At 61.9% G+C, this 22,646-nt stretch overlaps 2 protein-coding genes across 4 annotated transcripts; both read left to right on the top strand.

Annotated features, from left to right (window-relative positions):
• The first annotated feature begins 7,296 nt into the window (after positions 1–7,296).
• Positions 7,297–11,968, top strand: LOC146765392 (Fc receptor-like protein 2). The gene is made up of 8 exons (XM_085560679.1): positions 7,297–7,407; positions 8,725–8,745; positions 8,834–9,064; positions 9,305–9,562; positions 9,663–9,941; positions 10,666–10,935; positions 11,025–11,327; positions 11,822–11,968. The coding sequence occupies exons 1-8, from the start codon at positions 7,377–7,379 to the stop codon at positions 11,914–11,916; spliced, it is 1,488 nt and encodes a 495-aa protein (XP_085416805.1). The 5' UTR covers positions 7,297–7,376; the 3' UTR covers positions 11,917–11,968.
• Positions 11,969–15,439: 3,471 nt separating this feature from the next.
• Positions 15,440–21,118, top strand: PEX19 (peroxisomal biogenesis factor 19). Of its 3 annotated transcripts, none has more exons than XM_085560678.1 (8): positions 15,440–15,519; positions 16,488–16,573; positions 16,660–16,804; positions 17,945–18,030; positions 18,126–18,284; positions 19,428–19,604; positions 20,279–20,323; positions 20,867–21,118. In XM_085560678.1, exons 1-8 carry the CDS (start codon positions 15,459–15,461, stop codon positions 20,921–20,923), a joined length of 816 nt encoding a protein of 271 aa, XP_085416804.1. In that variant the 5' UTR covers positions 15,440–15,458; the 3' UTR covers positions 20,924–21,118. The 3 variants fall into 3 exon arrangements, with proteins under 3 accessions (XP_085416804.1, XP_085416802.1, XP_085416803.1); XM_085560676.1 differs by having other exon boundaries at positions 16,639–16,804; XM_085560677.1 differs by lacking the exon at positions 20,867–21,118 and adding an exon at positions 20,731–20,823 and having other exon boundaries at positions 16,639–16,804.
• The last annotated feature ends 1,528 nt before the right edge of the window (positions 21,119–22,646 follow it).

Here is a 22,646-nt window from a genome sequence, read left to right as displayed (position 1 = left end):
GGAGTCCCCAGAGCATCCTGCCCTGTGTTTTGGGGCAAAAAATCGCTTTTTTACCCCGATGGATTTTGGAACAAAAAGTCGCTTTTCCCACTGTGTTTTGGGGCAAAAAAAAAAAAAATCGCTTTTCCCGCTGTATTTTGGGACTAAAATCCGCTTTTTCCTCGCTGCATTTATGGACTAAAATCCGCTTTTCCCTGCTGTATTTTGGGGCAAAAAAATCGCTTTTTCCCCCGCTGTATTTTGAGATTAAAACCCGATTTTTCCTTGCTGTGTTTTGGGTTAAAAAGCCACTTTTCCCTCTATTTTGGGACTAAACGCCACTTTTTCTCCACTGTATTTTAGGACTAAAATCCGCTTTTCCCCCACAGTATTTTGGGATAAAAAGCCACTTTTCCGCCTGTATTCTGGGAATAAAACCCGATTTTTTCCTTCTGTATTCTGGGATTAAAACCCCGATTTTTCCTTGCTGTATTTTGGGACTAAAACCCGATTTTCCCCCACTGTATTTTGGGATAAAAATCCACATTTCCGCCTGTATTTTGGGACTGAATCCCGATTTTTTCCTTGCTCTATTCTGGCACTAAACCCCGATATTTTTCCATCTGTATTTTGGGACTAAAATCCCGATTTTTTCCTGCTGTATTTTGGGACTAAAACCCGATTTCCCCCCCACTATATTTCAGGGTAAAAAGCCACTTTTCCGCCTGAATTTTTGGGACTAAAACCCGCTTTCCCCCCACTGTGTTTTGGGGATAAAAACCGCTTTTTTCCTGCGGTATTTTCGGACTAAACCCCGATTTTTCCCCCACTGTATTTTGGGATAAAAATCCACATTTCCGCCTGAATTCTGGGACTAAAATCCGCTTTTTTTTTTCCTGGCTGTATTCAGGGACTAAACCCCGATTTTTCCTTGCTGGTTTTCTCTCCGGCACCCCGAAACTCGCGGCGGAAAATTGGGATTTCCATTTTTCCCGGCTGGAAAAATCGGGATAACGCCCCCGCGCCGCACCCCCGCTGTATTTTGGGACTAAAACCCGCTTTTTCCTGCTGCATTTTAGGACTAAAACCCACTTTTCCCCCTCTATGTTTCTGGGGTAAAAAGTCACTTTTCCGCCTGAAGTTTTGGGACTAAAACTCGCTTTTCCCCCACTGTATTTTGGGATAAAAATCCACATTTCCGCCTGTATTTTGGGACTAAAACCCGATTTTTCCTTGTTGTATTCTGGCACTAAAACCCGATTTTTTTCCCGCTGTATCTTGGGACTAAAACCCACTTTCCCCCCACTGTATTTTGGGGATAAAACACGATTTTTCCCCCGCTGTATTTTTACACTAAAACCCGATTCTTTCCCGATGTATCTTGGGACTAAAACCCGCTATTTTTATCCCCACTGTATTTTTAGACTAAAACCCGATTTTTTTTCCTTGCTGGATTTGTCTCCGGCACCCCAAAACTCGCGTCGGAAAATTGGGATTCCCATTTTTCCCGGCTGGAAAAAATCGGGATAACGCCGCCGCGCCCCGCCGCTGGCACGGGGGTGACACACGGCGACGCGGGCAGGGCTGGCACCCCGGGGTGGCACCCACGGGTGGCACCCACGCCCGCCAAAATTCCTCGCGTGTCACCTTTGAGGTCGGGCTGGAAAATGGGAGAGGAAAATTCCAGCGGCGGAGCCCCGGGCGGCCGCATCACGGCCGAGGATCGAGGGACGCGCCAGGGAATAAATGTAATTATCGGCGGCCCGCGGCGCTTTCCAGGCTGGATTTTCAGGAATTTGGGGCGCTGGGAATGGTTGGGAGCAGCTGTGGGGGTGAAGGAAATGGAATTTCAAAGGATAAATGAATGGGGAAACGGCGGGAGGAGGGAGGGATGGAGGAGGTTGGGAGTTTTGTGTGGGTTAAATGTAAAAAATAATAAATAAATGGGGGGAAATAACAGGAGGAGGGAGGGTTGGGTGTTTTATTTCAATGAAATTTAAAAATAAATAAATAAATGGGAAAAAAACACAGCAGGAGGAGGGAGGGTTGGAAGTTTTATTTCAATTAAAATTTTAAAAAATAAATAAATAAAAATAGGAGAAGGGAGGGTTGAAGCGGAGAGGATGAGTTGGTGCTGGAGAAGGAAATGGTCACCAAAAGAGGGAGCAGGCCTGAAATTGGAGCAAGGCCCAAAACGGAACCAGTCCCAAAAATTGAACCGGTCCCAAAAATTGAAATTGGTCCCCAAAATTGAAATTGGTCCCCAAAATTGAACTGGTCCCAGAAATTGAAATTGGTCCCAAAAATTGAATTGGCTCTAAAAACCAAACTGGCCCTAAAAACTTGAACCAGCCTCAAAAAATGGAACCGACCCTAAAAACTTGAATCGGGCCCAAAAACCAACCCCAAAAACCCACCCCAAAAACCAAACCAACCCTAAAAACCTGAACCGGCCCCAAAATTGGAACAAACCCCAAACCTGAATCAGCCCCAAAACCTGAATCAGCCCCAAAAACCAACCCCAAAAACCAAACCGGCCCCAAAATCCTGAACTGGCCCCAAAATTGGACCAAACCCCACAACCTGAACCTGACTCAAAATTGGAACAAACCCCAAAAGCTGAATCAGCCCCAAAAACCAACCCCAAAAACCGAACTGGCCCTAAAATTCTGAATCGACCCCAAAATTGGAACAAACCCCAAAAACTGAATCAGCCCCAAAACCTGAATCAGCCCCAAAAACCAACCCCAAAAACCAACCCCAAAAACCAAACCGGCCCCAAAATCCTGAACTGGCCCCAAAATTGGACCAAACCCCAAAACCTGAATCGACCCCAAAATTGGAACAAACCCCAAAAACTGAATCAGCCCCAAAAACCAACCCGGTCCCAAAATTCTGAACTGGCCCCAAAATTGGAACCGGCCCCAAAATTGGAACAAACCCCAAACCTGAATCAACCCCAAATCCTGAACTGGCCCCAAAATTGGAACAAACCCCAAAACCTGAATCAGCCCCAAAAACCAACCCCAAAAACTGAACTGACCCTAAAAACCTGAATCGACCCCAAAATTGGAACAAACCCCAAAACCTGAATCAGCCCCAAAAACCAACCCCAAAAACCAAACCGGTCCCAAAATTGGAACCGGCCCCAAAATTGAAACAAACTCCAAAATTGGAACAAACCCCAAACCTGAATCAACCCCAAAACTGCGGCGGCCCCAAACTGAGCTGGTGACAAAGCCGCACCCCAAACCTGAATCACCCCAAAACCCGAACCGACCCCAAAATTGGAACAGACCCCAAAATTGGACCAAACCCCAAAGCTGAATCACCCCAAAACTCAACCCCAAAAACTGAACCAGCCCCAAAACCTGAATCGGCTCCAAAAACCAACCCGAAAATCGGAACCCCAAAAACTGAGCCAACCCTAAAAACCTGAACCTGCCCCAAAATTGGACCAAACCCCAAACCTGAACCTGCCCCAAAATTGGACCAAACCCCAAAACCTGAACCTGCCCCAAAATTGGAACAGACCCCAAATCCTGAACCTGCCCCAAAATTGGACCAAACCCCAAAACCTGAATCAGCCCCAAAAACTGAATCAGTCCCAAAATTGGACCAAACCCCAAACCTGAACCTGCCCCAAAATTGGACCAAACCCCAAAACCTGAACCTGCCCCAAAAACTGAATCAGTCCCAAAATTGGACCAAACCCCAAAACTGGCCCGAGCCCCAAAGCTGAATCACCCCAAAAGCGCGGCGGCCCCAAAGCCTGAGTCACCCGCACCCCAAACCTGAATCACCCCAAAAACCCGAACCTGCCCTAAAATCGGAGCAACCCCAAAACCGCGGCGGCCTCCGCGTCTCCCCAAAACCCCAAACTTTGACTCACCCCGGCCGCCAGCAGGAAGCGAAGCCGAGCGGCTCCGAGGGGAAATTTTGGGGAGGTCAAAACGAGGCTAAATTGGAGGAGCTTGCCTTAATGAGGCTCTTAATGAGGCGCTTTTAATTAGGGCCGGGGTTCCTAAAGTTCAGCCGCGCTCCCGGAGCGCGAACGCGCGGCTCCGCTGCCTCTCGTGGCGATTTGGGGATTTTTGGGGGTCAACCCCCCTATTCGGATCAAAATTTGGGGTTTTTTTTTTTTGGAAAATGAGGTTTTGAGGTGCTTTTTTTTGGGGTTTTTTTGGGGGGTTCTTCAGTTCCCCGTGTTCTGCACTTGGCAGCCCCACGGCCCGTCCCTGGTCCCCGGGTCCCCAAATCCTCCCCGGGGGTCCCCAAATCCTCCCCGGGGGTCCCCAAATTCCCCCAGGGCTCGGCCCGAGGGCTGCGGGAAAGGGCGGGGTGAGACCCCCAGAATTCCCCCCAAAAAATTCCCCAAAATCCTCCCAAAAATCCCCTCAAAAATCCCCCCAAAAAATCCACCCAAAAATCCCCAAAAATCCCCTCAAAAATCCCCCCAAAAAATCCCCTCAAAAATCCCCCCAAAAAATCCACCCAAAAATCCTCCCAAAAATCCCCACAAAAATCCCCTCAAAAATCCCCACAAAAAATCCACCCAAAAATCCGCCAAAAATCACCCTAAAATCCCCCCAAAATCCCCCCAAAATCCCACCAAAAACCCCCAAAAGTCCCTCCAATCCCATTTAAATCCCCCCAAACCCCATATAAATCCCATTAAATTCCCCTAAATGTCCCCGATTCCCGGGGTTTCTGAATCCCAGGAATTCTATTTTCCCAGGAATTCTATCTTCTCAGAATTTCTATTTCCCCCGGGATTTCTATTTTCCCGGGATTTCTGAATTCTGATTCCCGGGATTTCCGATTCCCGCTCCAAACCCCGGCTCTGACGCCACCTCCCGGCCCTGCGCCTTTCCCTGGACCCTCGCTCCCAAAAATTTCCCAAATTTTGGCTCTCCCCACACCAGATCCCGGGGCAGCTTCCCAAAATTTGGATTTTAGCTTCCCAAAATTTGGATTTTACCTCCCTAAAATTTGGATTTTATCTCCTTAAAATTTGAATTTTAGCTTCCCAAAATTAGGATTTTAGCTTCCGAAAATTTGGATTTTACCTTCCCAAAATTTGGATTTTAGCTCTCTAAAATTTGGATTTTAGCTCCCTAAAATTCGGATTTGTGCTGGATTCGGCTTCGGCACCCCCCGGAGGTGAGAGAGCCGGAACTGCTGGGATTAATTAAGTGGTTAATTAATCCCGGAATCCAATTAGGAGCTTTTCCTCCGGCTGCCTCCGAGATAAGAGATCCGGAGCCGCTCGGCCGCTCCCAGAATTTGCCGCGAGCGGCGCCGGTGCCGCGGCAGCCCCGCCCCGCCAGCCCAAATCCCAAATCTGGGGCCAGGCAGGAACGGGGCGGGCCCTAAAAACGCGCTGGGGCGGGGAAACCCAAAACCCCCGGTGCCAAACCGTGCCCGGGGCCCAAACCGTGCCCGGTGTTCCCGGTGCCCAAAGCCCCCGTGCCCATCCCTGCCCGGTGTTCCCGGTGCCCCCGGTGCCCAAAGCCCCCATCCCCGCCCAGTGCCCCCGGGATGTGCCACCCACCTGGATGTGCCACCCCCGGAATAGGAACAGGACCCCCATGGATGTGCCCCCAAGGACAGAACCCCCCAGAACAGGGGCAGGACCCCCAAAACAGGGACAGGACCCCCCAAAACAGGGACAGGACCCTCCCATGTGCCCCCCAAAACAAGGACAGGACCCCCAAAACAGGGACAGGACCCCCGATGTGCCCCCTAGGACAGGGACAGGACCCCCGATGTGCCCCCCAAAACAGGGACAGGACCCCCCAAAACAAGGACAGGACCTCCAAAACAGGGACAGGACCCCCCTGAATGTGCCCCCAAGGACAGAACCCCCCAAAACAAGGACAGAACCCCCGATGTGCCCCCCAAAGCAGGGACAGGACCCCCGATGTGCCCCCTAGGACAGAACCCCCCAGAACAGGGGCAGGACCCTCAAAACAGGAACAGGACCCCCGATGTGCCCCCCAGAACAGGGACAGGACCCCCCTGAATGTGCCCCCAAGGACAGAACCCCCCAAAACAGGGGCAGGACCCCCGATGTGCCCCCCCAAAACAGGGACAGAACCCTCCAAAACAGGGCAGGACCCCCCATGTGCCCCCCAGGACAGGGACAGGACCCCCAAAACAGGGACAGGACCCCCAAAACAGGGACAGGACCCCCGATGTGCCCCCCAGAACAGGGGCAGGACCCCCCATGTGCCCCCCAAAACAGGGAAGGAACCCCCCAAAACAGGGGCAGGACCCCCCATGTGCCCCCCAAAACAGGGACAGGACCCCCAGAACAGGGACAGGACCCCCGATGTGCCCCCCCAAAACAGGGACAGGACCCCCAAAACAGGGACAGGACCCCCGATGTGCCCCCCCCAAAACAGGGACAGGACCCCCGATGTGCCCCCCAGAACAGGGGCAGGACCCCCCATGTGCCCCCCCAAAACAGAACCCCCTTCCTCCCCCCAGGATTTCCCCAGGAGCCGCGGGGCTGCGAAAGCGGCAGAGAAAAGGGAAGGAAATGGAAATGAGAGAAGAAAAAAAAGTCCCGGGGGGGCGGGGACAGAGCAGAGCCCCTCGGAATCCGGCTGGGGTCACCCCCAAAACCACCGGCACCTGGGGGGGGGTGTGCTGGGCTCGGGGTCACCCCAAAACCTGAGCCCCCCACTCCTGGAACTCCCATCCCTGAGTGCCCCAGCCCAGGGGATCCCCATTCCCCTGGACCCCCATCCCTGGCTCCCCAAATCCCCTGAGCCCCCCACTCCTGGGACCCCCCATTCCCCTGGACCCCCATCCCTGGCTCCCCAAATCCCCTGAGCCCCCCACTCCTGGGACCCCCCATTCCCCTGGCACCCCCATCCCAGGGCAGGGACCCCCCCATTCCCCAGGACCCCATCTCAGGGACCCCCAGTTCCCCAAGGACCCCATCCCTGGGACCGCCCCCCCCCCCATTCCCCTGGCATCCCCATCCCAGGGCAGGGACCCCCCACTCCCCAAGGACCCCATCCCTGGGACCCCCCATTCCCATGGCACCCCCATCCCTGGAACCCCCCATTCCTCAGGACCCCCATTCCTGGGACCCCCAATTCCCCAAGGACCCCATCCCAGGGACCCCCAATTCCCCTGGACACCCATCCCCAGGGTTCCCCCTCCTCAGGACCCCCATTCCCCAGGGACCCCCAATTCCCCAGGACCCCATCCCTGGCTCCCCAACCCCCCTGAGCCCCCCACCCCATGTGCCACCGTGTGCCACCCAGCCTTGTCCCCACCGTGTCCCCGCCCTGTCCCCGCCGCGGCCACCCCCGCTGGGGACGAGATGTAAATTCTCTTCCTTCCCCTTCACCTCCGGGCCGGGGACAGCCGGGGACACCGGCATGGCCGGGAGGGTGGCACTGCTCCTGTGGGGTGAGTGCCGCGGGCACGGGTGGCAGCCCGGGGTGGGCCCTGCTGGGGAGGGGGCACGGGGGGCTGCGGGGTCCCCTGAGGTCCCCAAGGCCACCAGCGCCAGTGGGGGACACAGCCAGTGGCACCCCAGCGTGAGCGGGGTTGTGGGGTGGCCCTGGGGACAGCGATGGGGACAGGGATGGGGACAGGGGTTTGGGGACAGGGGTTTGGGGACAGGGATTTGGGGACAGGGATGGGGACAGGGATGGGGACAGGGGTTTGGGGACAGGGATGGGGATACGGATTTGGGGACAGCGATGGGGACAGGGGTTTGGGGACAGGGGTTTGGGGACAGGGGTTTGGGGACAGGGATGGGGATACGGATTTGGGGACAGCGATGGGGACAGGGGTTTGGGGACAGGGGTTTGGGGACAGGGGTTTGGGGACAGCGATGGGGATACGGATTTGGGGACAGCGATGGGGACAGGGGTTTGGGGACAGGGGTTTGGGGACAGGGGTTTGGGGACAGGGGTTTGGGGACAGGGATGGGGACAGGGATGGGGACGGGTTTGGGGACAGGGATTTGGGGACAGCGATGGGGATACGGATTTGGGGACGGGGTTTGGGGACAGCGATGGGGATACGGATTTGGGGACAGCGATGGGGACAGGGATGGGGACAGGGGTTTGGGGACAGGGATTTGGGGACAGGGATGGGGACAGGGGTTTGGGGACAGGGATTTGGGGACAGGGATGGGGACAGGGATTTGGGGACAGCAATGGGGACAGGGGTGGGGGACACGGATTTGGGGACAGGGATGGGGACAGCAATGGGGGACACGGATTTGGGGACACGGATTTGGGGACACGGATTTGGGGACGGGGGACAGCAATGGGGGACACGGATTTGGGGACAGGGATTTGGGGTTTGGCACCTTGGGGCTGGGGCAGCTGCGGGGACAGGGACAGGGGCACGGGGGTGCAGGGACAGAAGGGGACAAGCACCATGAGGAGGTGGCCGTGGGGACAAGGTGCCACCGGAACGGGACCACGGGGACAGGGCCGTGGGGCCGGCGGGGTGCCCTGTGCCAGCCCGGCCTGGCTGCAGTGTCCCCGTGGCGGAGGTGTCCGTGCCACCCCAACGTGGCGCGTGGGCGGCTGTGACACCGAGCTGTCCCCTGGGAGCCTCTCCAGACCTGCTGGGGACTGTCCCCGAGCACTTTCCCACAAGAAGCGGTGTCCCCGCGGGGACAGCTCGGGGACAGCCCCCTCAGCCCGCCCCCGGGTCTGTGTCCCCACGGTGCCACCCCCACCCAGCCCTGTCCCTTCTCCCTTCCAGCCCAGACCCTCGGCCTCGCTGGTGAGTCCTCGGGGGATGCCATGTCCCCACCCCGCTGTCCCCAGCCCCGTGGTGGCCCTGGCAGGCTGGTGTCCCCTGTCACCCACAGGTGCCCAGATCACCCAGCTCCTCGTGGAGCCCCCCTGGAGGCCGGCAGTGCTGTGGGACCGGGTGACACTGACCTGCCAGGGCTCGGGGACCACCGGTGCCACCACCTGGTACAGGGACGGGAAGCGATGGGGACAGCAGGGACAAGACCAAGTCACTGTCACCAAGAGTGGCACCTACACGTGTGACAAACCCGGCACCGAGCTCAGCCACCCCGTGACTGTCTCAAAGGGTGAGAGGGGTTTGGGTGTCCCCAGCCTGGCACCGCGGGGACCCCGAGGGCTCTGGGTGGGCTCCGCTCCATGGGTCACTCACTGCTGTGCCCAGAGCCTGTCCCCTGCTCTGAAGGGACATCCCTGAGCACACAATGAGGGGGACCCCATGCTGAAATTGGGGACCCCTGGTGCGCTGGGGTGACCCGATGGGGGGGTCCCAGTGCCATGGGGTGTGACAGGACCCCTCTGTCCCCCAGACCGGCTGGTGCTGCAGGTGCCGGCGCGGGTGCTGCTGGAGGGGGACACGCTGACACTGCGCTGCCGGGGCTGGTGGGATGACAAGGTCACCTCGGTGTCCTTCTACCATGAGGAGAAGGAACTGGGGTGGTTCCAGGAGCAGACCGAGCTGCCCCTGTCCCCTCTGCAGCTGAACCACAGCGGCCGCTACAGCTGCGAGGGCCGGGTGGAATACTGGGGTTGGAAGAAGTCAGCACTGGTGACAGTGACAGTGCAGGGTGAGCCCCCCACAGCGTGAACTCCAATATCCTGGCACCCCCAAAGCCATTTCCCCAGCAGACTCAGAGTCACCGTCCTCACCTCCCCTCTCCTCCCCAGAGCTCTTCTCGGTGCCGGTGCTGGAGGGTCCCCCCGAGCCCACCGAGGGGTCCCCCCTGGCTCTCAGCTGCCTCAGCACCCCCAGCCCCCTGCGGCCCCGAGCCCCCCTCCTGCACGTGTTCTACCGGGACGGGCAGGTGGTGGGGGGCCCGCAGGGGTCCCCGCAGCTGCTGCTGCCCAAAGTGGGGGTCTCCCACTCGGGGAATTACAGCTGCGAGGTGCGCTCCGAGCGGGGGGCCGTGCGGAAGAGCAGCGCCCGGCTCCGCGTCACGGTGCGCAGTGAGTGCGGGGATGGGCACGGGGAGCCCCCACGGCCTCCCCGGGTCCCTGTCTGGGGACCCCCATCAGCATCTGGGACCCCCAGCCCTGCCTGACACATTTCCCGGGTCCCCCCCTCCCTCCCCAGCTCCTTCTTCCCATCCCTTCCCCGATCTCCCCATCCTTTCCCGGGTCCCCCAACCCTGTCTGGGGACCCCCAGCCCTCCCCGACACCATCCCCGGTTCTCCCCATCACTGCCCGCGTCCCTCCCTGGCTCGTTCCATCCTTCCCCGGGTTCCCCATCCGTGTCCCGGGCCCCGCCATCCCTTCTCGAATCCCGCCCTGGGTCCCCCCATCCCTTCTCCGATCCCACCCTGGGTCCCCCCATCCCTTCTCCGATCCCACCCTGGATCCCCCCATCCCTTCTCCGATCCCACCCTGGGTCCCCCCATCCCTTCCCGGCTCCCCCAGCCCTGCCTGGGGACCCCCATCCTTCCCCACCACCTTTTCCGTGTCTCCCCATTACTGCCCGGGACCCCCATCCCTGTCGCGGGTCTCCCCCATCCCCTCCCTGGGTCCCCTCACCCCTTCCTGCTGTCTCCCCCTCCCTCTCCCGGTGTCCCCTCCCCAAATCTCGGAGTTCCTTTCTAAGCCCCCCCATCTCTGCCCCCCTCTCCCTCCCTGGGGTCCCCCTGCCCCTCTCCCCTGGGTCCCTCACTGTCCCCTGGTGTCCCCCTCCCGCAGGGGTCCCGCCCTCGGGGGTGTCCCTGTCGGTGCAGCCCCCCGGGGCACAGGTGGCACTTGGGGACCGCCTGGTGCTGAGCTGCGCGGTGGCCAAGGGGACAGGTCCCCTGTCCTTCTCCTGGCACCGGGAGGGCTCGGGGGCACCGCTGGGCACCGGGCCCCGCCTGGAGCTGCGGCACGTTGGGGACAATGACAGCGGCCAGTACCGGTGCCGGGTCAGGGATGGGGACAGCGTGGCCGAGAGTGACCCCCTGAATGTCACCGTGCTGGGTGAGCGGGACCCTCGGGCTGGGGCGGACCCCACCCATGGCACCCCCATCCCACCCCGCCCGGTGCCAGCCCTGTCTGTGTCCCCGCAGTGCCCGTGGCCAATGCCACCATCACCCCCGGTCCCCTGGCACACCAGGTGCGCGCAGGTGACACCGTGACCCTGCGCTGCTCGGTGCAGGTGGGCTCAGCCCCTGTCACCTTCACCTGGCTGCTCAACGGGCAGGAGGTGGCCCGGGGTCCCCTCCTGGAGCTCGGGGACGTCGAGGTGGCACATTCGGGCACCTACCAGTGCGTGGCCACCAACCAGCTGGGACAGGACGGGCACCGCGTGTTCCATGCTCTCAGTATGGAGCTGGCCCTGGAGGTGACAGCGTGGGGACACGGGGACGCAGGTGATGGCACTCGGGGTCACTGAGGGGGGCTCGGAGCGCCGGGGTTGTCCCCGGTGGTGACACAGAGGGGACAGCACAGGTGGCATCACCCGGGGTCTCCGCGGGGGCTCAGCACCCCGGGTTTGTCCCTGGTGGTGGCACGGAGGTGACACGGGGGGGACACGGAGGTGACACGGGGGTGACACGGAGGTGACACGGAGGGGACAGGGAGGTGACAGGGCACGGGTGGCAGCACTCGGGGTCAGCCCGTGGGTTTGTCCCTGATGGTGACACAGAGGTGACACGGAGGGGACAGGGAGGTGACACGGAGGTGACCGGGCACGGGTGGCAGCACTCGGGGTCACTGCGGGGTCCAGAACAGTCGGGTTTGTCCCTGGTGGTGGCACGGAGGTGACACGGGGGGGACACGGAGGTGACCGGGCGCGGGTGGCATCACCCGGGGTCCCCGCGGGCTCGCAGCACCCCGGGTGACCCGGTGTCCCCTCTGTCTCCAGCAGTGGCCGCGGGGGTCGGCGGCTCCCTCCTGGCCCTGGCGCTGCTCGCGGGATCCATCGTGGGCTGGCAGCGGTGCCACCGCCGGGGTGGGTGACACGGGGACACCGCGTGGGGACACCGCGTGGGGACACCCTGGGGGGCTTGGGGACATCCCGGGGCCATCCCAGGAGGGGTTTGGGGCGTCCTGGGGGTTTTGGGGTCGGGGGAATTTTATATTTTATTATTTATTTTATTTTATTTTATTTTATTATTTTATTTTATTTTTATTTTATATTATTTTATTTTATTTTATATTATTTTATTTTATTTTATTTTATTTTATTTTATTTTATTTTATTTTATTTTATTTTATTTTATTTTATTTTTAATTATTTTTTTATTTTCTATTTTATTTTTTGTCACCCACTGTCCCCCCCCTTTTCCCGCAGCCCCCAGGACGCCCCGGGACAGGTGAGTGGGGAGGGGCCCGGGGGTGTCCCCGTGTCCCCCGGTGCCACCCGGTGCCACCCCACCGTGCCCGTTGTCCCCGCAGGGTCCCCGCGGTGCCCCCCGAGGGAGGGGAGGTGCTCTACACGCGTGTGGTGCCCACGGCCCGGCCGGAGGGTGAGCGGGACGGGGTGGCACCGGGGGTGGCACTGGGGGACACTGGGGGACATTGGGATGGCACCGGGGGTGGCACTGGGGGACACTGGAATGGCACTGGGTGGCACTGGGTGACACTGTGTGGCACTGAGGGACACTGGGGGCTGGCATTGGGGAACACCTGGGGACACTGGATGGCACTGGGGGACATTGGGTGGCACTGGGGGTGGCACTGGGGGACACTGTGTGGCACTGAGGGACACTGGGATGGCACCAGGTGACACTGGGTGCCACTGGGAGACACTGGGTGACACTGGGTGGCACTGGGGCCTGGCACTGGGGGACACTGTGTGGCACTGGGGGACACTGGGATGGCACCAGGTGACACTGGGGGACACTGGGTGCCACTGGGAGACACTGGGTGACACTGGGTGGCACTGGGGCCTGGCACTGGGGGACACTGGGTGACACTGGGTGGCACTGGGGGCTGGCACTGGGGGACACTGGGGGACACTGGGGGACACTGGGTGGCACTGGGGGACACTGTGATGGCACCAGGTGACACTGGGGGACACTGCGTGGCACTGGGGGTGAGACCGGGTGGCACTGGGATGGCACCAGGTGACACTGGGGGACACTGGGTGGCACTGGGGGTGGCACTGGGGGACACTGTGATGGCACCAGGTGACACTGGGGGACACTGGGTGCCACTGGGGGACACAGGGTGGGACCGTGTGGCACAGCGGGTGGCACCCAGTGTCCCCAAACGCCACCCAGGCGACAGGGGAGAAGCGCGGGGACAGGGACGTGGCACCCCTGGGTGGCACCGGTGTGTCCCGCAGGGTCCCCAAGTGCCACCCCCGAGGACCCCCAGGTGACGTACGCGGAGCTGCCGGGCCCGCGGTGGCACCCGGGGGACAGCGGGGACTACGAGAACGTGCTGTGACACCGCGGTGGCACCGGGGGTGGCACCGGGGGTGGCACCGGGTCCCCAAGTGCCACCCGGGGGACAGCGGGGACATCGGCGGGGCCGGGCTGTGACACTGGGCTGGCACCGGGGTGGCACTGGGGACAGCCAGCCACGTGTGTCCCCTCGTCCCGTGGGTGCCCACCCTGCCCGTGGCCACCAGGACCTGTCCCCGTCCCTGTCCCCTCCCCGTGGCCACCGTCCCTCTGTCCCTCCGAGCCGCAGGAATTTGGGACAATCCCAAAAATCAGCCCGGAGGGACCCCGAGTGACCCCCGGGGGGGTTTGGGGACAGCCCTGGGGGGTTTGGGGGCAGCCCTGGGGGTCCCGGGGGAATTTGGGGACATCCCTGGGGGACCCAGGTGGGTTTGGGGACATCCCTGGGGGTCCCGGGGGAATTTGGGGACATCCCTGGGGGGTTTGGGGACATCCCGGGCTGTTTGGGGACATCCCGGCAGGGTTTGGGGACATCCCTGGGGGGTTTGGGGACATGCCGGGGGGGTTTGGGGACACTCCGCCCCCCCAGAGCCCCCCGGGGGTGGCGATGGGGGAAGGGGGATTAAACTTCCATTTCTGTCTCATTTTCTGCGTTCACGGAGAATCGATTCCATCATTTGCCCCGAATTCCGCCCGGGACCGATCCCGCCCTGCCCCGACCCCGGCCCGGGGCTGGGGGGGCTCCCCAAGGGGGTCCCGGTGGTTTTGGGGGCTCCCCAAGGGGGTCCCGGTGGTTTTGGGGGGTTCCCCAAGGGGGTCCCGTGGTTTTGGGGGGTTCCCAAGGGGGTCCGGTGGTTTTGGGGGCTCCCCAAGGGGGTCCCGGTGGTTTTGGGGGGTTCCCCAAGAGGATCTCGGCGGTTTTGGGGGCTCCCCAAGAGGGTCCCGGTGGTTTTGGGGGGTTCTCCAAGGGGGTCCGGTGGTTTTGGGGGCTCCCCAAGGGGGTCCGGTGGTTTTGGGGGCTCCCCAAGGGGGTCCCGGTGGTTTTGGGGGGTTCCCCAAGGGGGTCCCAGCGGTTTTGGGGGGTTCCCAAGGGGGTCCCGGCGGTTTTGGGGGGCTCCAGGGTCTGTGCCAACCCCCCCGTCCCGCTCTAGGGATTTTCTGGGAACACGGGGTGGCACTGGGGTGGTGGGGGCTGGGACCCCAAAATCTGGGACCCCAAAACTGGGAGGGGCAAGCTCTGGGACCACAAAAATCGGGGACCTCAGGGAGCAGCACCCCAAAATTCGGGATGGGGTTCCCAGTCATGGCTCCCGGTCCGTGCAGAGCTCCCGGGCCCTGTTCCCGCTCCCCTTTCCTGGTCCCCGCTCCCGGCTCCCAACCCCGGTTCCCGTTCCCATTCCCATTTCCCATTCCCATTCCCATTCCCATTCCCATTCCCATTCCCCATTTCCCAATTCCCATTCCCGTTCCCATTCCCATTTCCCATTCCCGTTCCCATTTCCCATTTCCCATTCCCATTCCCATTTCCCATTCCCATTCCCATTCCCCTTCCCATTCCCATTTCCCATTCCCGTTGCCGTTGCCGTTGCCGTTCCCATTTCCCATTTCCCATTTCCCATTCCCATTCCCATTCCCATTCCCATTTCCCATTTCCCGTTCCCGTTCCCAATCCCATTCCCGTTCCCGTTCCCATTCCCATTCCCATTCCCATTCCCCTTCCCATTCCCGTCCCCGTTCCCGTTCCCATTCCCATTCCCAATCCCGTTCCCATTCCCGTTCCCATTCCCATTCCCATTCCCATTCCCATTCCCATTTCCCATTTCCCATTTCCCATTCCCATTTCCCATTTCCCGTTCCCGTTCCCGTTCCCGTTCCCGTTCCCATTTCCCATTTCCCATTTCCCAATTCCCATTCCCATTCCCATTTCCCATTCCCCGTTCCCGTTCCCGTTCCCGTTCCCGTTCCCGTTCCCGTTCCCGTTCCCGTTCCGGCTCCGTTCCGGCTCCGTTCCGGCTCCGTTCCGGCTCCGTTCCGGCTCCGTTCCGGCTCCGTTCCGGCTCCGTTCCGGCTCCGTTCCGGCTCCGTTCCGTGTTTTCCAGGGGGCGTGTCCCGCGGCAGCGCCCCCTGGCGGCGGCGGGCGGACGGGCCAAGATGGCGGCGGAGCCGGGCCCGGGCGCGGGGCCGGACGCGGAGCTGGAGGAGCTGCTGGAGAGTGAGGGGGCACCGGGGCACCGGGGCACCGGGGGGACCGGGGTGAACCGGGGGGACCGGGGGAACCGGGGGGAACCGGGGGGACCGGGGGAACCGGGGTGAACCGGGGGGACCGGGGGAACCGGGGGGACCGGGGGAACCGGGGGGCTCCGGGGGGACCGGGGGAACCGGGGCACCGCGGTGCGGGGCGGCTGCGCGGCGTTGGGAGCCATGGGGGTCATGGGGGGGCCGGGGGTCGTGAGGGGCCTGGGGGGGGATTGGGGTGAGGGGGAGTCTGGGGGTCATTGGAGTCTGGCGGTTATTGGGGTGAAGGGGGGGTCTGGGGTTATTGGGGTCTGGGGTTATTGGGGTGAGGGAGGGGTCTGGGGTCATTGGGGTCTGGGGGTTATTGGGGTCTGGGGGTTATTAGGGTGAGGGAGGGGTCTGGGGTTATTGGGGTGAGGGGGGATCTGGGGTTTTTGGGGTCTGGGGGTTATTGGGGTGAAGGGGGGGGGTCTGGGGTTATTGGGGTGAGGGGGTCTGGGGTTATTGGGGTCTGGGGTTATTGGGGTGAGGGGGAGGTCTGGGGTTATTGGGGTCTGGGGGTCATTGGGGTCTGGGGGTTATTGGGGTGAAGGGGTCTGGGGGTTATTGGGGTGCAGTTTTGGGGGTAAGAATTATTGGGGTGCACTTTGGGGCGCAGTTTTTGGGGGCGGTGACATTGGGGTGCACTTCGGGGCACAGTTTTTGGGGATGGTGACATTGGGGTGAAGTTTTGGGGGCGGTGATATTGGGGTGCACTTCGGGGCACAGTTTTTGGGGGTGGTGACATTGGGGTGCAGTTTTGGGGGCGGTGATATTGGGGTGCACTTCGGGGCTCAGCTCTAACACACACACACACATCGGCTCCACCCAGCCGGTGCTGTGGGGGTACCTCCCCCCTTTCCCCGCCCTGTTTCGGGGCTCCCCTCACCCCAAAACCCCCCGCAGGTGCCCTGGACGACTTCGAGCGCAGCCGCCCCGCGCCGCCGCCCCCTGCCAGCTCCTGCCGAGCCCCCTCCCCGCCTTCCTCCGAGGTGGGCACCCCCAAAGCCGCGCGGGGCGCGGCGGGCGGCGCCGGGGCGCGCTGACCCCGCCGCAGGGCTCGCTCTTCTCCTCGCAGGAGAGGTTCTTCCAGGAGCTCTTCGAGGGCGAGCTGGCGGCGCAGGCGGCCGCCGAGTTCCAGGAGGCCATGCAGGAGCTGGCCCGCCAGGAGCCCCAGCTGGTCCAGCAGTTCCAGAAGCTCTCCGAGGCCGCGGGGAAAGTCGGTCAGTGGGGCGGGCGCCGGGGGGAGTTCCGGGTGGGAATGGGGGTCCCGGGCCTGCCCCGGTCCCAGGACCACCTGGAGATGTGGCCCGGTTTGGGATGGGGGGCAGCGACCCAGTGGGACACCTTGGTATTCCCATTGTTCCCACTATTCCCATTATTGCCAATCCCATCTGCAGCTGTCCCCCAGTTTGGGGGCAGTGACTTAGTGGGACTAGGTATTCCTAGTAGGTATTCCCATTATCCCCCATTCCCAACCCATTCCCAACCCCATCTCAACCCCATCCCAACCCCGTTCCCATTCCCAAACCCCATTCCCGACTCTGTTCCCATTCCCAAACCCCATTCTCACCCCCATTCCCAAACCCCATTCCCACCCCCATTCCCAAACCCCATTCCCAACCCCGTTCCCATTCCCAAACCCCATTCCCACCCCCATTCCCAAACCCCATTCCCAACCCCGTTCCCATTCCCAAACCCCATTCCCACCCCCATTCCCAAACCCCATTCCCAAACCCCATTCCCACCCCCATTCCCAAACCCCATTCCCACCCCCATTCCCAAATCCCATTCCCACCCCCATTCCCGTTCCCGTTCCCATTCCCATTCCCAAACCCCCTTCCCATTCCCGTTCCCATTCCCAAACCCCGTTCCCATTCCCGTTCCCATTCCCAAACCCCATTCCCGTTCCCATTCCCAAACCCCGTTCCCATTCCCATTCCCAAACCCCATTCCTGTTCCCATTCCCAAACCCCATTCCCACCCCCATTCCCAAACCCCGTTCCCATTCCCATTCCCATTCCCGTTCCCATTCCCGTTCCCATTCCCAAACCCCGTTCCCATTCCCGTTCCCATTCCCAAACCCCATTCCCATTCCCGTTCCCATTCCCGTTCCCACCCCCGTTCCCATTCCCGTTCCCATTCCCGTTCCCATTCCCAAACCCCGTTCCCATTCCCGTTCCCATTCCCGTTCCCATTCCCAAACCCCGTTCCCATTCCCGTTCCCATTCCCGTTCCCATTCCCGTTCCCACCCCCGTTCCCATTCCCGTTCCCATTCCCGTTCCCATTCCCAAACCCCGTTCCCATTCCCGTTCCCATTCCCGTTCCCATTCCCGTTCCCATTCCCGTTCCCGCCCCGCAGGCAGCGACGCGGCCTCGCAGCAGGAATTCACCTCCTGCCTCAAGGAGACCCTGAGCGGGCTGGCCAAGAACGCCAATGACCTCCAGGTACTCCCTCCCGGGGCTCTCCCGGGGCTCTCCCGGGGCTCTCCCGGGGCTCTCCCGGGGCTCCCGGGGTCTCACGGGCTCCCGGGATCCCGCAGAATTCCCCGGGCTCCGAGGAGGAGCTGGCCAAGGCCCTGGAGGGGCTGGGGCTGGAGGAGGGCGGCGGCGACGGCGTCCTGCCCGTCATGCGCAGCATCATGGAGTCCCTGCTGTCCAAGGACGTGCTCTACCCCTCCCTCAAGGAGATCACCGAGAAGGTGGGACCCCCAAATCCGGGAGGAACCCCAAAAACCGGGAGGGCACCCCAAAAAACCTGGGGGGGTTCCCTAAAATCCTGGAGGGATTGTCTGGGGTGTGGGAAACTCCAAAGGGGACCTGGTGCAGTCCCTGCTGTCCAAGGATGTGCTTTGCCCCTCCCTAAAGAACATCACTGAGAAGGGGACACCCCAAAATCCAGGAGGATCCCCAAAAACCGGGAGGGCACCCCAAAAACCATGAGGGGACCCCAACAAACCTTGGTGGGGGTCCTTGAAATCCTGGAGGGATTGTCTGTGGTGTGGGGAAACTCCAAAGGGGACCTGGTGCAGTCCAAGGTGCTCTGCCCCTCCCTAAAGAAGATCACTGAGAAGGTGACACCCCAAGGTCCAGGAGGAGCCCCAAAAACCGGGAGGGGACCCCAAAAAATCTGGGGAGGGTCCCTGGGGGACATGGTGCATTCCCTACTGTCCAAGATGTGCTCTGCCCCTGACCCCTTGGGGGGTCTGTCCCTGTCACCCCCAGGGCCGTACTGGGACACTTCACCCTTTTCTCCAGGATATTGGGGGTCCCACGGGGGATTTTGGGGTTCCTACAATGTCCCCCTGCCTGTCCCCTGCTTGTCCCCAGTGCCTGGCGTGGCTGTGGCAGCACGAGGGGTCCCTGTCCCCGGAGCGGTGGGAGCGGTTCTGTGCCCACTAGGGGCCGAGGATTTGGGGGTTCCGTGGAGGATTTCGGGGTCCCATTGGGGATTTGGGGGCTCTGTGTGGGATTTTGGGGGTTCCACGGTGGATTTGGGGGTTCCCTCCATGTTCCCAGTGCCTGGAGTGGCTGCGGCAGCACGAGGGGTCCTTGTCCCTGGAGCAGCAGGCGTGGCTCGGGGCTGGGATTGCCTGAGATTTGGGGGTTCCTGCAGTCCCCTCGATGTCCCTCAATGTCCCCTTGATGTCCCTCGATGTCCCCTCGATGTCCCCTCGATGTCCCCTCGATGTCCCCAGTACCCGGAGTGGCTCCGGCAGCACGAGGGGTCCCTGTCCCCGGAGCAGCAGGCGCTGATGGGGCTGGGATTGGCTGGGATTTGGGGGTTCCATGGGGGATTTGGGGGTCCCCTCGATGTCCCCTCGATGTCCCCTCGCTGTCCCCAGTACCCGGAGTGGCTCCGGCAGCACGAGGGGTCCCTGTCCCCGGAGCAGCGGGCGCGCTTCGGGGCGCAGCAGGAGCTGATGCTGCGGATCTGCGCCGAGCTGGAGCGGGAGCGGCCGGAGGAGCCCGAGGGGCAGCGCCGCGAGCGCTTCGAGACCCTGCTGGACCTGATGCAGCAGGTACGGCCCGGGCGGGGCGGCGGGCCCGGGCCGCCCTGACCCCCGTGTCCCTCTGTCCCACCCCCGTGTCCCTCTGTCCTACCCCCATGTCCCCCCTGTGTCCCTCTGTCCCATTCCCGTGTCCCCCTGCGCCCCCCGTGTCCCTCTGTCCTACCCCCGTGTCCCCCTGCGCCCCCCGTGTCCCTCTGTCCTACCCCCGTGTCCCTCCTGTGTCCCTCTGTCCCACCCCCGTGTCCCTCTGAGCCCCCCGTGTCCCCCTGCGCCCCCCCTGTATCCCTCTGTCCTACCCCCATGTCCCCCCTGTGTCCCTCTGTCCCATTCCCGTGTCCCTCTGTCCCACCCCCGTGTCCCTCTGTCCTCCCGTGTCCCTCTGTCCCCATGTCCCTCTGTCCCCCCTGTGTCCCTCTGTCCTACCCCCGTATCCCCCCTGTGTCCCTCTGTCCCCCATGTCCCTCTGTCGTACCCCCGTGTCCCCCCCATGTCCCTCTGTCCCCCCTGTGTCCCTCTGTCCCCCCATGTCCCTCTGTCCCCCCATGTCCCTCTGTCCTACCCCCGTGTCCCCCCCATGTCCCTCTGTCCCCCCGTGTCCCTCTATCCCCCCCATGTCCCTCTGTCCCCCCATGTCCCTCTGTCCCCCCCATGTCCCCGTGTCCCCTCCTTGTGTCCCCTCACAGCTGCAGGACCTGGGCCACCCCCCCAAGGAGCTGGCAGGGGACACGGTGAGTGTGTGGGGACACCCCTCAAAGGGTTTGGGGTGACCGCATAGATTTGGGGGACCCCAAAGGGTTTGGGGTGGTTCTATAGATTCAGGGGACCCCAAAGGTTTTGGGGTGACCTCATAGAATTGGAGTGATAGAATTGGGTTGACCCCACACATTTGGGGTGATGTAATTAATTTGGGGTGCCCCCCAGCTTTGGGGTGCCACAGTTTATGGGGTGCCCCATGGCTTTGGGATGACCCCCTGGCTTTGGGGTTCCCCGTTTTTGGGGTGACCCGGTTTTGGGGTGCCCCATGGCTTTGGGGTTCCCCGTTTTTGGGGTGACCCGGTTTTGGGGTGACCCCATGGCTTTGGAGTACCCCGTTTTGGGGTGTCCCCATGGTTTTGGGGTGACTCTGGTCCCACAGCCCGCAGGCCTGGAGCTGCCGGGGGGGCTGTCGGGGGAGCAGTGCCGCCTCATGTAGGGCACTTTTGGGGTGCCCGTTTTTGGGGTGCCCCATTTTGGGGTGTCCCCATGGTTTTGGGGTGACTCTGGTCCCACAGCCCGCAGGCCTGGAGCTGCCGGGGGGGCTGTCGGGGGAGCAGTGCCGCCTCATGTAGGGCACTTTTGGGGTGCCCCCGTCCGACCCTGATCGAGGCCGAAGAGGAGCCCCACGGCGGGGCTGGGACCCCCGGGACCCTCCCCGCACCCCAACTTGGGGGTTTTGGGGGGTGGGGGGCGCAGGGACCCCCCAGAACAGGGAGGTGTCCCCCCCCCCCGACCCCGTGACCCCAATAAAGAGCTGGTGACGGGAACGGCTGCGCTGCGCTGGGGACATGGGGGACACTGGGGACATTGGGGGGACCCTGGGGACCCTGGGGACATTGGGGACATCGGGGACACTGGGGACATGGGGGACACTGGGGACATCGGGGACACTGGGGACATCGGGGTGGCCCTGGGGACATGGGGGACACTGGGGACATTGGGGACACTGGGGACATTGGGGGGACCCTGGGGACATGGGGGACCCTGGGGACATCGGGGTGGCCCTGGGGACATCGGGGACACTGGGGACATGGGGGACACTGGGGACATCGGGGTGGCCCTGGGGACATCGGGGACACTGGGGACATGGGGGACACTGGGGACATTGGGGGGACCCTGGGGACATGGGGGACACTGGGGACATCGGGGTGGCCCTGGGACATGGGGGGACCCTGGGGACATTGGGGGGACCCTGGGGACATCAGGGGGGCCCTGGGGACATTGGGGGGACCCTGGGGACATTGGGGGGACCCTGGGGACATCAGGGGGGCCCTGGGGACATCGGGGTGGCCCTGGGGACATGGGGGACACTGGGGACATCGGGGTGGCCCTGGGGACATGGGGGACCCTGGGGACATTGGGGACATTGGGGACATTGGGGGGACCCTGGGGACATCGGGGACACTGGGGACATCGGGGACACTGGGGACATTGGGGGGACCCTGGGGACATGGGGGACCCTGGGGACATTGGGGACACTGGGGACAACGGGGACACTGGGGACATGGGGGACACTGGGGACATCAGGGGGGCCCTGGGGACATCAGGGACACTGGGGGGACATTGGGGACACTGGGGGGGACATCTGGGGGGACATCAGGGTCACTATGGGGATATTGGGGGTCCCTGTGGGGACACTGGGGACCCTGGGGGGACATCGGGGACACTGGGGGGACATTGGGAACCCTGGGGGGACACTGGGGACACCAGGGCCCTATGGGGACATCGAGGGGGACCTTATGGGGACATTGGGGACACTGTGGTGACATTGGGGCCCAATAGGGACATTGGGGGTCCTATAGGGATGGGGTGACCCTACAGGGACATTGAAGTGGCCAGAGTGCCCCTTAGCGGGGGTGACCCCACAACAGCATGGGGGACACACAGTGACCCTAAAACAGCACGGGGGACACACAGTGACCCTACAAAACACAGAGTGACCCCACAGTGACCCTACAACAGCATGGGGGACACACAGTGACCCCACAACAACACACAGTGACCCTACAAAACACAGAGTGACCCCACAGTGACCCCACAACAGCACGGGGTGACCCCACAGTGACCCTACAAAACACAGAGTGACCCCACAGTGACCCCACAACAGCACGGGGTGACCCCACAGTGACCCTACAAAACACAGAGTGACCCCACAGTGACCCCACAACAGCACGGGGTGACCCCACAGTGACCCTACAAAACACAGAGTGACCCCACAGTGACCCTACAACAGCACGGGGTGACCCCACAGTGACCCTACAAAACACAGAGTGACCCCACAGTGACCCTACAACA

This window comes from Lonchura striata, chromosome 25 (genome assembly GCF_050655825.1).
Source record: "Lonchura striata isolate lonStrDom1 chromosome 25, ASM5065582v1, whole genome shotgun sequence".
Classification (NCBI taxonomy): Eukaryota; Metazoa; Chordata; class Aves; order Passeriformes; family Estrildidae; genus Lonchura; species Lonchura striata.
Note: the sequence above shows the minus strand (reverse complement) of the source record. Positions and strands in the feature narration are given on the sequence as shown.

Excerpts from the sequence above, each read along its gene's own strand:
- LOC146765392 (XM_085560679.1), top strand. The coding sequence starts at position 7,377 with ATGGCCGGGAGGGTGGCACTGCTCCTGTGGG. Across the intron at positions 7,408-8,724 it reads GGTGGCACTGCTCCTGTGGG|CCCAGACCCTCGGCCTCGCT; the intron begins GTGAGTGCCGCG and ends TCTCCCTTCCAG. Across the intron at positions 10,936-11,024 it reads CCTGAATGTCACCGTGCTGG|TGCCCGTGGCCAATGCCACC; the intron begins GTGAGCGGGACC and ends GTGTCCCCGCAG.
- PEX19 (XM_085560676.1), top strand. The coding sequence starts at position 15,459 with ATGGCGGCGGAGCCGGGCCCGGGCGCGGGGCCGGACGCGGAGCTGGAG. Across the intron at positions 16,805-17,944 it reads CGAGGCCGCGGGGAAAGTCG|GCAGCGACGCGGCCTCGCAG; the intron begins GTCAGTGGGGCG and ends CCCGCCCCGCAG. Across the intron at positions 18,031-18,125 it reads AGAACGCCAATGACCTCCAG|AATTCCCCGGGCTCCGAGGA; the intron begins GTACTCCCTCCC and ends GGGATCCCGCAG.